At 38.5% G+C, this 14,551-nt stretch overlaps 1 protein-coding gene across 1 annotated transcript in view; it reads left to right on the top strand.

Annotated features, from left to right (window-relative positions):
* Positions 1-14,551, top strand: part of ALMS1 (ALMS1 centrosome and basal body associated protein) — a 236,937-nt gene that overhangs the window by 160,984 nt on the left and 61,402 nt on the right. The window contains exon 13 of the mRNA XM_017876541.1: positions 6,665-6,835. Coding sequence (XP_017732030.1) covers positions 6,665-6,835 — 171 coding nt within the window. The remainder of the gene's footprint in view (positions 1-6,664; positions 6,836-14,551) is intronic.

The raw sequence follows: 14,551 nt of genomic DNA, 5'->3' as shown, positions 1-14,551 counted from the left end.
ACAAAAGAAAAATATGTATGTGAGACTTTATCAAAATTCAGAACTTTTGTCCACAAAATCCAGTCAACAGAATGAAAAGGTGACTCACAGGAGAAAATATTTGCAAATCATTTATCTGATGAGGTATTAATATCTAAAATATGTAAAGAACTCTTACAACTCAACAATAACCCAAACTGATTGATAAATGGGCACAGAATCTGATGGACATTTCTTCAAGGAAGATGTGCGAATAGCCAATAAGCACATGAAAATCTTCTCTACATCATTAATCATGAGGGAAATGCCAATCAAAACCATAGTAAGATACCCCTTCACACCCATTGGAATCACTGTTATTTTAAAAAACAAGCAAATAAAGAGAAATTATCAGTGTTGTCAGGGATGTGGAGAAATTGGAACCACTGCTTATTGCTGGTGGGAATGTAAAATGGTATAGCCATTATAGGAAACACCGTGGCTGTTCCTCAAAAAATGAAACAGAATTATAGTATGATCCAGTAATTCCACTTTTAAATATATACCCCAACAAAGTGAAAGTAGGATCTTGAAGAGGTATTTGTACACCCATGTTCATAACAGCATTATTCACAATGGCCAAGAGGTGGAAACAACCCAAATGTCTATTGATCTATGAATGGATAACAAAATGTGACATATATGTGTAATGGAGTATTATTCAGCCTTAAAGAGGAATGAAATTCTGATACATGCTACAACATGGATGAACTCTGAAGACATTAGGCCAGTTGAAATAAGCCAGTCTGCTTATATGAGGTACCTAGAAAAGTCAGCTTCATAGAGACACAAAGTGAACTGTGTTTACCAGGGGCTGGGGGTAGGGGGAGTGGGAAGTTACTATTTAATGGCTACAGAGTTTAAGTCTGGGAAGATGAATAAGTTCTGGAGGTAGATGGTGGTGATGGTTGCATAACAGTGTGAATGTACTTAATGCCACTGAACTGTACGCTTAAAAATGGTTATTTTTTTGTGGGTTTTTTTGGTTTGTTTTTTGTTTTTTGTTTTTTTTTGAGACAGAGTCTTGCTTTGTCACCCAGGCTGGAGTACAGTGGCACAGTCTCAGCTCACTGCAGCCTCCGCCTCCCAGATTCAAGCAGTTCTCCTGCCTTAGCCTCCTGAGTAGCTGGGATTATAGGCACCCGCCACCACACCCAGGTAATTTTTGTATTTTTAGCAGAGACAGGGTTTCACCATGTTGGCCAGGCTGGTCTCGAACTCCTGACCTCAAGTCATCTTCCTGCCTCAGCCTCCCAAAGTGCTGGGACTACAGGCATGAGCCACTGCATCCGGTCATGGTTACGTTTTATGTATATTTTACCACAGTTAAAAAAACTTAAGAAGTTACCAAAAAAGCTTAATTGAGTTTTAAAAGTAGATATCTATCTTCCAAATCAGTGTTGAGTACATGAAATTAGCAAAGTAACAGAACAAGAAACATAGGGAACTTTAAGATAGCATAAACAATTAAATCAGATGAGTGGAATTCAGTGAGATGTCTTTAGCTATGGTAAATAATTTTAGCATACATTGATATTGTCTCATACCTGTATTTAACTTAAGCAAGTTCCAATAAATATACTTAACAAAAAAGAAGAGAATTTTAAAAGTACAGGTGTTTTGTGCAGGCACTCTACCCTTTATGAACATATGACTAAGGAAGAATATGTAATGAAAGATGGGAAACTTCATTCTCAAAGTTCATCGTAGTCCTCATTTGCCTTTTATAGTGTAAGCATCTTACCTTGCTTGTCTGGGTATGATTCTAGAGTTTGAAGAAATATCTTTTTGGTACAATGTCAGGTACTTCATCGGGTGCTCAGATTCAGGAGCAGCGATAAGTTGCAAGCCTGGAGGCAAAAATGGACTCTGGTGGGTTTCTTGAGCAGACACGATGTCAGTTTCAACATATGCCTTCCTAAGGGTGATTTTGACCCTCTGTGGCAAGGTTTTCACCTCACATGCTGACTTTAAACCCTAAATTCCATTTAAAATATATCTCTACTTTAGTGAAAAAATAGTAATGAGACTGTATATGGTATGATCCTTGTATATCTTCACTTATTAGGATATATAACCAAGGTTTAGTTGGGTTTTCTTTTATTGTTTCCTTCATACTTTCCTGAATTTTCTACAACGATCAGGTTGATTTTTTTTTTTTTTTTAATGATAGGAAGCTGTCAGCTTGTGTTCATTTGTTTATTCAAACAATAGATATTAAAGATGTTACTGTGTTCCAGGCAGAAATACTGTGGTAGGTGTTACAATTTCAGTATTGCTCAAAATAAACTATAATGGAGTTTATGTTCACATTGGATGATAGATGTTCGACCATAAATAAGTACATAATTACAAGTGATAAATGCTAAGAAAATAAAGAAGAGTTCCAAGATAAACAAGTAGACCCAGTTTTGTTTTATGAACTTTTTTTTTTTGAGATGGAGTCTCGCTCTGTCGCCCGGGCTGGAGTGCAGTGGCCGGATCTCAGCTCACTGCAAGCTCCGCCTCCCGGGTTTACCGCCATTCTCCTGCCTCAGCCTCCGAGTAGCTGGGACTACAGGCGCCCGCCACCTCGCCCGGCTAGTTTTTTGTATTTTTTAGTGGAGACGGGGTTTCACAGTGTTAGCCAGGATGGTCTCGATCTCCTGACCTCGTGATCTGCCCGCCTCGGCCTCCCAAAGTGCTGGGATTACAGGCTTGAGCCACCGCGCCCGGCCTGTTTTATGAACTTTTGAAGGTCTTTTCCAGGAAGAAACTTTTAAGCTAAACTCTAGAGGATGAGGATGAATTAGGTAGGCAAAGAGTGGAGTGTGAGAATGTTCTGGCGAGAAGGAACAAGATTAGGAAAGCCCATGAAGCAGAAAAGAGCTTGCTGCATGTGACAAATGGAAAGAAGGCAGCATGGGTTGAAATTTCAACACATTTGAAGATCTAATTGGTTTTTGTAGTGATTCATGAATCAGGCAACATCTCATTCTATAATATAGAAAAAGGTGCACTGGGCATGGGAGAGCAGTTGGTTCTGATAAGGTAGCCAAACCAGGAACAAGGAAACATAATACAGACAGTTCCCAATTTACAGTGGTTCCACTTAACTACTTTTGACTTTACGATGGTATGGAAGTGATACACATTTAGTAGAAACCATACTTCAGTATGGCATTTAATAAACTATATGAACTATTTGACACTGTATTATAAAATAAGCTTTGTGTTAGATGATTTTGCCTACATGTAAGCTATTGTAAGTGTTCTGAGTATGTTTAAAGTAGGCTGGGCTAAGCTATGATAGGTTAGGGGCATTAAATACATTTTTGACTAACAATATTTTCAACCTATGATGGACTTACCAGGATGTAACTCCATTGTAAGTGGTGGATCATCGGTAATACCAAAAAAAGCATATTGATTGACATCAGGTTACTTTCCTGGTAAAGATTAAAGCAGAGATAAGTTCCTTGTTACGTCAGCTCAGGGTGACTGGCCCCTTTTTCAGTTAGTTGCTGTGAATCTCTTGTTTTTAGAAAACTCTGGTCCATTGTGGAACTTTCCTTCTTCCTTAAAGTTTCAGTTGGATTGTATGGCATTTAGTACAAGTGACTACATTTTGGTTTGGTCTGTTGGGGCCTAGTGCAGGAGCTCAGTCTAAAACAATGGACTCCCATAAATTTTATTTGACAGGGTAGAGCATAGTGATGGGCAGATATGGTTGAAGACAGGTAGGTTCAAGATCATGCAGGATCTTATCAACTGTATTAAAGTGTTTGGATTTTATTCTAATACTACTGCAATTATGGTTTGATTTACACTTGTAAAGTTTATTCTTGCCACTATATGGAGAAATGGTTTATAGATGGGAAGGCAGAGAGCCGTGGTGGGGTGGGTTAAAGTGCAAGTAGAGATACCAGTTAGTTAGAAGGCTCTTGCTGTAGACAGTACCAGAGATGGTAGCATCAGTATCACAGTGTTATCTATAGAGATAGAGAGAAATAGACAGTCAACTTCCTTTTAGAAATAGTTTCTCCTAGATTTGGTAATAAGAGTGTGGAGAGTGAGGGAGAAGAGCGTGAAAAAAATGTCTGGAGTGAGCAACTAGGTGAATAGAGGTGCCATTTACTGAGGTGGAGATTGAGGAAAAAGCAGATTTGGGGATGATGATCAAAATGTCTGCTTTGGACATGTTAAAAATGAGATTCCTGTTGCATAGAGATGTTGGGTCTGCAATCGAATGTAGGCAGAGTTAATTTACACATGTTAAGGTAATAGTGCCACATATAAGGGGCACTGTTCACATTATAAATATATACTTTTATGAAAGCACACAGATGGCCATGAATATTCCAGATCTTTAGTTAGAGTTTTGGAGCAGCAGTGTTAACTCTTGTGCTGCCCCAAACATAAATCTGTACTCGCACATACTATAGCTATGCACAGGTACAGGAAAATAAGTATACATACATTCACTGACACACACACATGTGTGGCTGCACTCTCTCAGCTGCCTCTCACCTCCTCTGAGGTTGATTCTCTTGCTCATTCACCCACTGCTGTCAGGGACATAATTGTTCCCCACCTAACTCTGAACTTGAGGAGTCATCTCTCTTGGAGAACAAGGGGTGGTGGTGCAGACTGTGCGTGTGCATGCTGCTGCTGGTGTGTACTCCCTGGGAGAATTTGTGAAGAGAATGACCACCATTTACAGTAGTTTGTGTTGTACTACAATATATAGTAACTTAAACATTTTTATTTGAGGAAGAGACGTATTTTTCTAATTTCCATAAAAGTGCTGTAAGAGCTAGCCGTGTCCCTGAATGCTGGAGTCGGATGCTCAGAAGAAAGGTCTTGGCCAATGGTACATTATTTGTTGGTCATCAGCATATACCTTGGTGGTCGATAAGTTTACCTAGGAAGGGAAGAGAGGCCAGTTCTGACTCCTTGAGGAACTCTAGCATTGAGAGATTTGGTAGAAAAAAAGATAAAAAATAAGTTTCCGGAGAGGTAAGAGGCAGATAAGAGAAAGTGATGTTACAAAAGTTGAGAGGAGCCCAATATAATCTATTTGGCCCAGAAGGCTTGCTGTTTTCCTTGCAATCTGTCCTGCAGAACTCTTCATGGCTTATTGTGCACTGTACTAATGATACAGGTACTTACCCAGCTCTTATTGCCATACATATACTAGGAGCTCAGGAAATACAGGATCTTAGAAAGAAAAATCATCTCACAGAAGATTAGTATAAGCCTTTATATGTCCAGAAATGTTATTTTGCCTGTTAGATGTGGCATGGTTTATAGATTAATTTATTATATCAAAGAATGTGGGAATATTGAAATATATTTTAAAAGAATTAAATGCTTTCAAGTCTTTTACTTATCTGTCATTTTCCTTTCAGTGTTTTGTCTTTTGTATTGTCAGATTAATCTTCTGGAAACATAGCTAAATATATTATTATTTCATTTAAAAATCTTCCATTATGTTGCATTTCATATACAATAAAGTTTATACTCTTCAGCTTGGGATCCCATGCACTGCTGAATTTTGTCCCAAACAACTATTTTTAAATATCTTCTACCACTCTCCTTAATGTATTCTACAATCCAGCCTGACCATAAAGTGTCTGCCATTCTTAAATACTTCTTGTCTTTGCTTATGCTATAACTTCTGCCTAAAATGCCTTTCTTCCTTCCTTTCTATATCAAAAAAAACTACTTTTTTTCCAAGGTACAATCCATTTTCTCCTTCCGCCAAAACCATCGTGAGCTGAAAATATTCTCTCTCCTGAACTGATTCTCCATTTTTTTTTTTTTTTTTTTTTTTTTTTTGAGACGGAGTCTTGCTCTGTCGCCCAGGCTGGAGTGCAGTGGCCAGATCTCGGCTCACTGCAAGCTCTGCCTCCCGGGTTTACGTCATTCTCCTGCCTCAGCCTCCCGAATAGCTGGGACTACAGGCGCCTGCCACCTCGCCCGGCTAGTTTTTTGTATTTTTTAGTAGAGACGGGGTTTCACCATGTTAGCCAGGATGGTCTCGATCTCCTGACCTCGTGATCCGCCCGTCTCGGCCTCCCAAAGTGCTGGGATTACAGGCTTGAGCCACCGCGCCCGGCCTGATTCTCCATTTTATATCTTCTCTTATATCATTTGCATCTCTGCCTTGTATTATTAGAATTTATATTACATAGCTTACTTCAGTTTGACTGACATTTCCTTCTGATTATCCTACCCATTGTAGTTTTGTTTGTTTGTTTGTTTGTTTGTTTTTTGTTTGTTTGTTTTTTTGAGACCAGGTCTCACTCTGTCACCCAAGCTGCAGTACAGTGGCACAATCTCTGCTCACTGCAATCTCTGCCTCCTAGGTTCAAGCAATTCTTCTGCCTCAGCCTCCCAAGTAGCTGGGATCACATGCACCTGCCACCACGCCTGGCTAAGTTTTGTATTTTTAGTAGAGATGGGGTTTCACCATCTTGGCCAGGCTGATCTTGAACTCCTCCCGCCTCTGCCTTCCAAAGTGCTGGGATTACAGGCATGAGCCATCGTGCCTGGCCTGTAGTGCTTTTTTCATAGAATTGGTCTGAGAGGCAAATTTTTAAAAAGTCTTTCTCAATTTCATGTCACTATTTGTGTTTTGTATTACTTCCCCATTTTTCTTTAGGATCCAATGATGCAGTTGCTCCAGACTTCCCAGCTCAGGTGCTAGGCACAAGAGATGATGATCTCTCAGCCACTGTTAACATTAAACATAAAGAAGGAATCTACAGTAAGAGGGTAGTGACTAAGGCATCCTTGCCAGTGGGAGAAAAACCCTTGCGGAATGAAAATGCAGGTAACTGGATTGGCTTTGTAAACTTTGTGGCATTTTCTCCCCTTTTCATCCTAAATGAGATTACTGTCCAATCTTTATCCTTTTTTTCTGTTTCGTTATACAAGCTTTTCTCCTTGCCATTATATTGAGCATATATAAGAAGGTAAAATTTCATAAAATCGTTTATTATGCTTCAGAGATTTTTGAAAACTATAAACTTCATTTTCACAATGGGGAATAAAATATGATACAGCTTTTGAAATGAAATAATACCCAATCAAGTATGTTTTAGATACTAAGATCCATAGAAAATCTTGATTAAATCGCCACATTAGTTTATCTCTGTCAGATATTACAAAGTAATGTCTTATAAGCTGGATTCTGTTGCTGACATGATTTAAAAAAAAAAATTTTTTTTAAAGACAGGTTCTCACTCTGTCACCCAGGCTGGAGTGCAGTGATGCAATTATAGCTCACTGCAGCATTGAACTCCTGGGCTCCAGTGATCCTCCCACCTCAGCCTTCCAAGTAGCTAGGGCCAGAGGCACACGCCACTATGCCTGACTAATAATTTTTTTGTAGTGATGGGGTTATTTTTGTAGTGATGGAGGTCTCGCTATGTTGCCTGGATTGGTCTTGAACTCCTAGCCTCAAGCTGTCTATCCGCCTCAGCCTCTCAAAGTGCTGAGATTACAGGCACGAAGCACTGCATCCAGCCCCCATGTTGTTTTAAAATTTTTTAAATTTTCTGCCAACATTTAAAACTAAGATTTTTTATTTCCCTTGAAAAATCAGAAAATCTGGCTACCCTTTGGCTTGCATTCATTCATGGTGGTCATCAGCTGCAGCTGAGCCATGGCTGTCCCCCTGCAGGCAGGACATCCATTCTCCTGTTTGCTTCCATCCCCACAGCTCTGAGACCCAGTCTGCTTCATTCTTCCACCTTATCTGTCTGGTCACTGCTGGTATTTGTGTTTCAATCTTTTTTTTTGAAATGGAGTTTCGATCTTATTGCCCAGGGTATAGGGTGATGGTGCGATCTCTGCTCACTGCAACCCCCACCTCCTGGGTTCAAGTGATTCTCCTGCCTCAGCCTCCAGAGTAGCTGGGGTTACAGGCGCCCGCCTCCACACCCAGCTAATTTTTTGTATTTTTAGCAGAGGTGGGGTTTCACCATGTTGGCCAGGCTGGTCTTGAACTCCTGACTTCAGATGATCTGCCTGCCTCAGCCTCCCAAAGTGCTGGGATTACAGGCATGAGCCGCCGTGCCTGGCCCCCATTGTTTTATAAAAGATTTTTTTCTTCTGCACCCCTGACATTATACTTTTGTAGCTGAGAGATGATAATCTTTATTAAATGAAAACTCCAGTAGCCACTGAAAATTCTGTATGTATAATTGCCTGTGTTTGTTATATTTATAGTTTTTTATTCCTGTGTATAACTATTAGCCAAATAGGTGCTACTGATCCCAGGGCAGTTTTTAAACGGAGGGTGGCTCTATGTTCTAGTTTTGGTATAGTGTTGATGACTTCATGTGATAGCATCAGTGCCTTTGTGAGAAAAGTAAATGAGGTCTGCTTATTAAAGCACACATTTTTTTAGATAATTTTGTTCTACTTCAAAACGCAGTGAAGTCTTTTTATAAATGCCTTTTGAAATAAGACAAGAGAAGCATATCTACCAGCTAACATTGAGACTGCCAAGTAAATAAAAAGAAATAATTTTACAAAATATAGTTCATAAATGAAAACTTTTATGCACCAGGAAATCCCTTACGTGTTTTCCACTATCCATATACTAGTGGCAGTTTGGTTGAAACAGATAATCCTAAGATCCCAGTGTCAGATACTTTAGGTGAGGGGAGATGTGGAAAAGTTGGCAGGAAAGAAGTGAACTGTGTCTGAAGTCTGCACAAAGAACTTACCAACTTTACCTCACTCCCAGGCTTCATTTTGTAAGGATGATATGTTTGAAATAAAGTCAGTCTCAATTATCTGAGGGACCCCTACAATCTCCCATCTGTTGGTCTACTTACAGATTTCACATCCTAAGGAAAAGCCCTCCTCCTGGCTTAGTCTTTAGTAGCCATTTCACCTTGAGAGAAACCTAGCCTCAGAACCTCTTGCCTTAGAGAATTAAAGAAGAAGAATAGAGGAGAGAATGCCTGCCTGGGAAACTGAACAAAGACCTATCTAATAGCTAAAAGAGCTCATAAAAGATCATAAGTAAAATTCTCAGTTAAAGGGGTGAAATATAAAAGTGAGAAAATCTCTTCAAAAATAGAACATAAAGAGATGGGAAAATATTTTTTAAAATTCAAGATTGTCCCAAAAGTTTCAACATCCAAAGCAGGTGTTCTATACAGACAATAGAGAAGGCAAAAAAAGAAAGAACCAAAGGACTAGTATAGGAATAAATTTCAGAACTGAAAGATGTGAGTTTTCATACTAAAAGGGACTACCATGTACATAAAAATATACACCAAGGCACATGACCTTGACATTTTAAAACTGATTTGAAAAGAGATTCTAACAGCTTCCAAAAATAAAACGTACATTCCATATAAAGAAATGGAAATGAGGCCGGGCGTGGTGGCTCATGCCTGTAATCCTAGCACTTTGGGAGGCCGAGGCGGGCGGATCACAAGGTCAGGAGATCGAGACCACGGTGAAACCCCGCCTCTACTGAAAATACAAAAAATTAGACAGGCGCGGTGGCGGGCGCCTGTAGTCCCAGCTACTCGGGAGGCTGAGGCAGGAGCATGGCGTGAACCCGGGAGGCGGAGCTTGCAGCCGAGATCGCGCCACTGCCCTCCAACCTGGGTGACAGAGCGAGACTCCGTCTCAAAAAAAAAAGAAAAGAAATGGAAATGAGACTGGCATCAAACTTCTCAAAAGTGATAAACAGAGTTAGAAACCAAAGGAATAATACCTTAGAATTCTGAGAGAAAATTATTTCACTAAAATAAGGGAGTTTAAGTTAAAAAAAAAAAAAGAAAGAAAGAAAACATGGGATTGAGGAAATGGAGGGGGCCAACACAGGAAACGGGAAACAAATTCTCGCTGTGGCAGTGGTACACAAGGCCTAGTACCCATTCAGATTGAAGCCTGCAAGGAAAAAGTCAAATTGATAGGGTACCTGATGTAATTGACTATACTTAGAGGAGGTTTTCAGTCTATTTGCAACTGTAAGAATGAAGTAGGGGTTGGCACATAGAAACTCAGAAAATGCAAAAACAAAGCAGTTATTAACTCTTCAGGAAAAGCAGAAGTTTGTAATCGAAAATAAATGTAATTGCAGTATACTAGCTGGCTTAGCTGTGAATAATAATGTAAACAATCATATGTAAACACTAAATATCGATTTAATTGAATATTTAATCACTCTGACCATTATTTATGTGACATATAAACACTGAATATTAATATAGGGCTAAAACTTTTCAGAAGATAGCATGAAAAGATATGTTTGGGTAGGAGGGTTTTGTAATGAGATAAATCCATAATTGATCTTAGTATATAGTATAAGAATAAATCGCAGAACTGAAAGATAGGAGATTGTAATTGATCTTAGAAGGAAATCAATAGATAATTTCTGGAACATAAAATGGTATGGTAGTATAAAGCATGTTATTAGGAAATAAGGATATTGATCCTAGAATAAATGGCTAGAGGAGTTGAAAATGGTAGCCTTTAGAAATTGGGGATCTGGAGATCCCTGGAGAGGGAACTGCTGACTTTCTTATAAGCCTCATGAAACTATTTGACTTTTAAAACATATACATTATTTTTATTAAATCAGAATTTATGTTGTCCTTCAGCTCAAAAAAGTAAGAAAAAAAGTACATTTGGCAAATATTGACTAAAGAAAAGCTAGTGTTAATATAGACAAAATAGAATTCCAGGACAAGAAAAAAATTAAAGGTAGATACAACAGTTTATCTCATAGTAATAAAAGGGTCAAATATACCAGGAAAGATAAAATTGTGAACTTATATGTATATTCTCAAACATATTCAGGAAAATTACAGGAACGTATAGGTAAATTCAACAATACATTTCAGAAATGTGAAAGATCAGGAAGTAAAGAGAGAAAGTAGGGCCAGGCTTGGTGGCTCACACCTGTAATCCCAGCACTTTGGAAGGCCAAGGCAGGTGAATCACGAGGTCAGGAGATCAAGACCATCCTGGCTAACATGGTGAAACCCCGTCTCTACTAAAAATACAAAAAAAAAAAAATAATAACCGGGTGTGTGGTGGCAGGCAACTGTAGTCCCAAACTCAGGAGGCTGATGCAGGAGAATGGCATGAACCTGGGAGGTGGAGCTTGCAGTGAGCCGAGATCACGCCACTGCACTCCAGCCTGAGCAACAGAGCGAGACTCTATCTCAAAAAAAAAAAAAGAGAAGGTATTTGAAAAATGAAGTTTTACTTATAATAGATGATTTTCCATTTTTAAAAGAACACAGAAAATTTGATGAATTTGTTGGTTTCAAAGAATTGATGTGCAGACAGACCAGCTTCACTGACCACACTGTAGCTAAATTAGAACTCAACAATAAAAATATGGAATAATGAAATAAAAGAAAAATCTGTCTATAACAGATTGAGTGGTATTCTCCCAAAATTCATGTCCACCTGGAACTTCAGAATGTGACCTTATTTAGAAATAGAGTCTTTGCAGATGTCATTAAAGATCTCAAGATTAAATCATCTGGATTTAAAATGAGTCCTAAATCTAGTGACTATTTTCCTTATAAAAAGAGGAGAGAAGACCATTGAGGACAGAGGCAGAAATTGAAGTTCTGCTGTCACAAGCCAGAGAATGCCATGGGCCATTACAAGCTGGGAGAGACAAGGAAGAATTCCCACTAGGTGCCTTCTCAAGGAGCATGGCCCAGCTGACACTGTGATTACAGACTTTAACTTCCAGATCTGTTAGAGATTAAATTTCTTTGGGCTAACCTGCCCAGTAGTAATTTGTTATGGCAGCCCTAGGAAACTAATACACCATTCATCTATTTGAAAATTGTATAATGTAATTCTAAATAACTCAGAAGTTAAAGAGATAAATCATAATAGAGATTACAATATATTTAGAACTGAGGGATAACAAAATTTTAATATCAAAATTTTTTGGAAGAGAGCCAAAGTGATATTTAGGGGTAAAGTTACACACTTAAATACACATATTAAAAAATAAGAAAAATCCAATCAAAATCCCTGCAGGTTTTTTTTTTTCTCTCAGAAACCAGCAAGCTTATTCTGAAACTGATAAGGAAATACAGAATGCCAAGAATGGCCAAGGGAATCTTGAAAAGAAGAACAAATCTAAAGGTTTTACACTACCAGGTATCAAAACTTATTATAAAGCTAAAGCTGTAGTAATTATAAAGCTGAAGCTTAAGTAATTAAGACAGTGTGATATTGGCACAAGGATGAACAAACTGACCATAGAACAAAATATTCCCGGAACAAATTTACCTGTATATGAATACCTGATTTATGTTAAAGGTACTAAATATAGTGGGGTAAGAATTATTTTTGGGGTAAAATGGTGCAGAATAAGTTAGATATTCATATTGGAAAAAAAAGAACATTGACTTCCTTGCTCACATTATAAATAAAAATGATTTCAAAATGGATTGTAGGTCTAAATATAAAAGGGCATAGATAGATGAATGATTGATAGATCTACAAGAAAATGGAGGAGTATTAATCCAGGGATAGGAAAAGATTCATTAAACTGGATCCCACCCCCCGCTCCCTGCCAAAAAAAAAAACCCATAAAGGAAAATACTGACGAATATGGCACATTAAAATCAGAAATTCTTTTTTTTTTTTATTTTCTTTTCTTCTTTTGAGATGGAGTCTTGATCTGCCACCTAGGCTGGAGTGCAGTGGCATGATCTCTGCTCACTGCAAGCTCTGCCTCCTGGGTTCATGCCATTCTCCTGCCTCAGCCTCCCGAGTAGCTGGGACTACAGGCGCCTGCCACCATGCCCAGCTAATTTTGTTTTTTTCTTTTTGTATTTTTAGTAGAGATGGGGTTTCACCATGTTAGCCAGGATGGTCTCAATCTCCTGACCTCATGATCCGCCGGCCTCGGCCTCTCAAAGTGCTGGGATTACAGGAAAATGAGAAGTTCTAAGAGTCTCTCTGAACCTATTCTGGTTTGGGAGACTGCCTAATAATTAAAAATATATAAAATAAAATTTAAAAAATATTTATAAACAACAAATAAGAGAGTAAAATGCAAGTCACAGGGTAAGGAAGGTATTTGTGATGCTTGTGTCCCACAAAAGACATATCTGGCTGGGTGCGGTGGCTCATGCCTGTAATTCCAGCACTTAGGGAGGAAGAGGCGGGTGGATCACGAGGTCAGGAGATCGAGACCATCCTGGCTAACATGGTGAAACCCCGTCTCTACTAAAACTACAAAGAAAAAAAAAAAATTTAGCCAGGTGTGGTAGCAGCCACCTGTAGTCCCAGCTACTCGGGAGGCTGAGGCAGGAGAATGGTGTGAACCCAGGAGGTGGAGCTTGCAGTGAGCCGAGATCGCACCACTGTACTCCAGCCTGAGTGACAGAGCGAGACTCTGACTCAAAAAAAAAAAAAAAAAAAAAAAAAAAAAAGGCTTATACCCAGAATATAAAAGAATGCCTACAAATCAATATGAAAAGGAATTCAGCCCAATAGAAAAATAGGCAAAAGACTTTGATAGATACTTTACAAAAGAGAATATCTTAACAGCCAATTAACATGTGCAAAATATTTCACTTCATTAATCAACAGGGAAATGTAAATTAAAATCACAGTAAGATAGCTCCATATACCTACTAAGACGTCTGGCTGAAATGAAAAAGACAATACCGTATTGGTAAGAATGTAGTAGAACAAGCAGAACTAATTCACTGCTGTGAGAGTGTGGATTGGTATAATGACTTTGAAAAGCAGTTTGACATTATCTACTAAGTTCCACAAAAGCAGAACCTATGGCATAGCTGTTCTGTTCCTAACTCTATACTCAACAGATAGGGATGCATACAAGCACCAAGAGAAACATACACAAATATTCTTCACAGCAGTATTTGTAATAGCTCCAAACTGGAAACTACCCAAATGCCAACTATTTATCCAGTAGAATGGATAAATTGTGGCATACTAACATTATTGAATACTGATTAGCAAGTGAGAATAAGTGAAGGTAAATATATGTGACAGCACTTAATGAATCTTGCAAACAACTTGAGAGAAGAAAGCAAGTCACAAAAGAGTATGTGCTATATTATTCCATTTATAAAAAGTTGAAGAATATTCAAAACGAATTTGTTATATTTAAAATCAGGTGTTACCTTCAGCATGGGGGAGATGGAAGGAAGAATGAGGGGAGCATGTAAGTTTCTAGCCAGATTTTATTTCCTAACCTGGATAAGGTTATATCACTTGGTTTTTGTTATTCACAGAGCTCTATATGTGCACATTTTCCCCCATATTTTCCACTGTACAATTAAAAAGATCTTTTAAAAAGCAATATGGTACTTAGAAATGAATCTAAAAGGGCATGTAAAACTATTTTAAGAGAAAATTAGAAAACTACATTGAGTAAATGGACTAAATGCTCCAATTAAAAGACACAGACTGGCAAACTGGATAAAGAGTCAAGACCCATCAGTCTGCTGTATTCAGGCGACCCATCTCACATGCAGAGACATACGTAGGCTCAAAATAAAGGGAT

The sequence above is a fragment of the Rhinopithecus bieti genome, unplaced genomic scaffold (genome assembly GCF_001698545.2).
Source record: "Rhinopithecus bieti isolate Rb0 unplaced genomic scaffold, ASM169854v2 scaffold_1058, whole genome shotgun sequence".
NCBI lineage: Eukaryota > Metazoa > Chordata > Mammalia > Primates > Cercopithecidae > Rhinopithecus > Rhinopithecus bieti.
The sequence above is the reverse complement of the archived record's forward strand: the minus strand, read 5'-3'. Positions and strand labels throughout refer to the sequence as shown.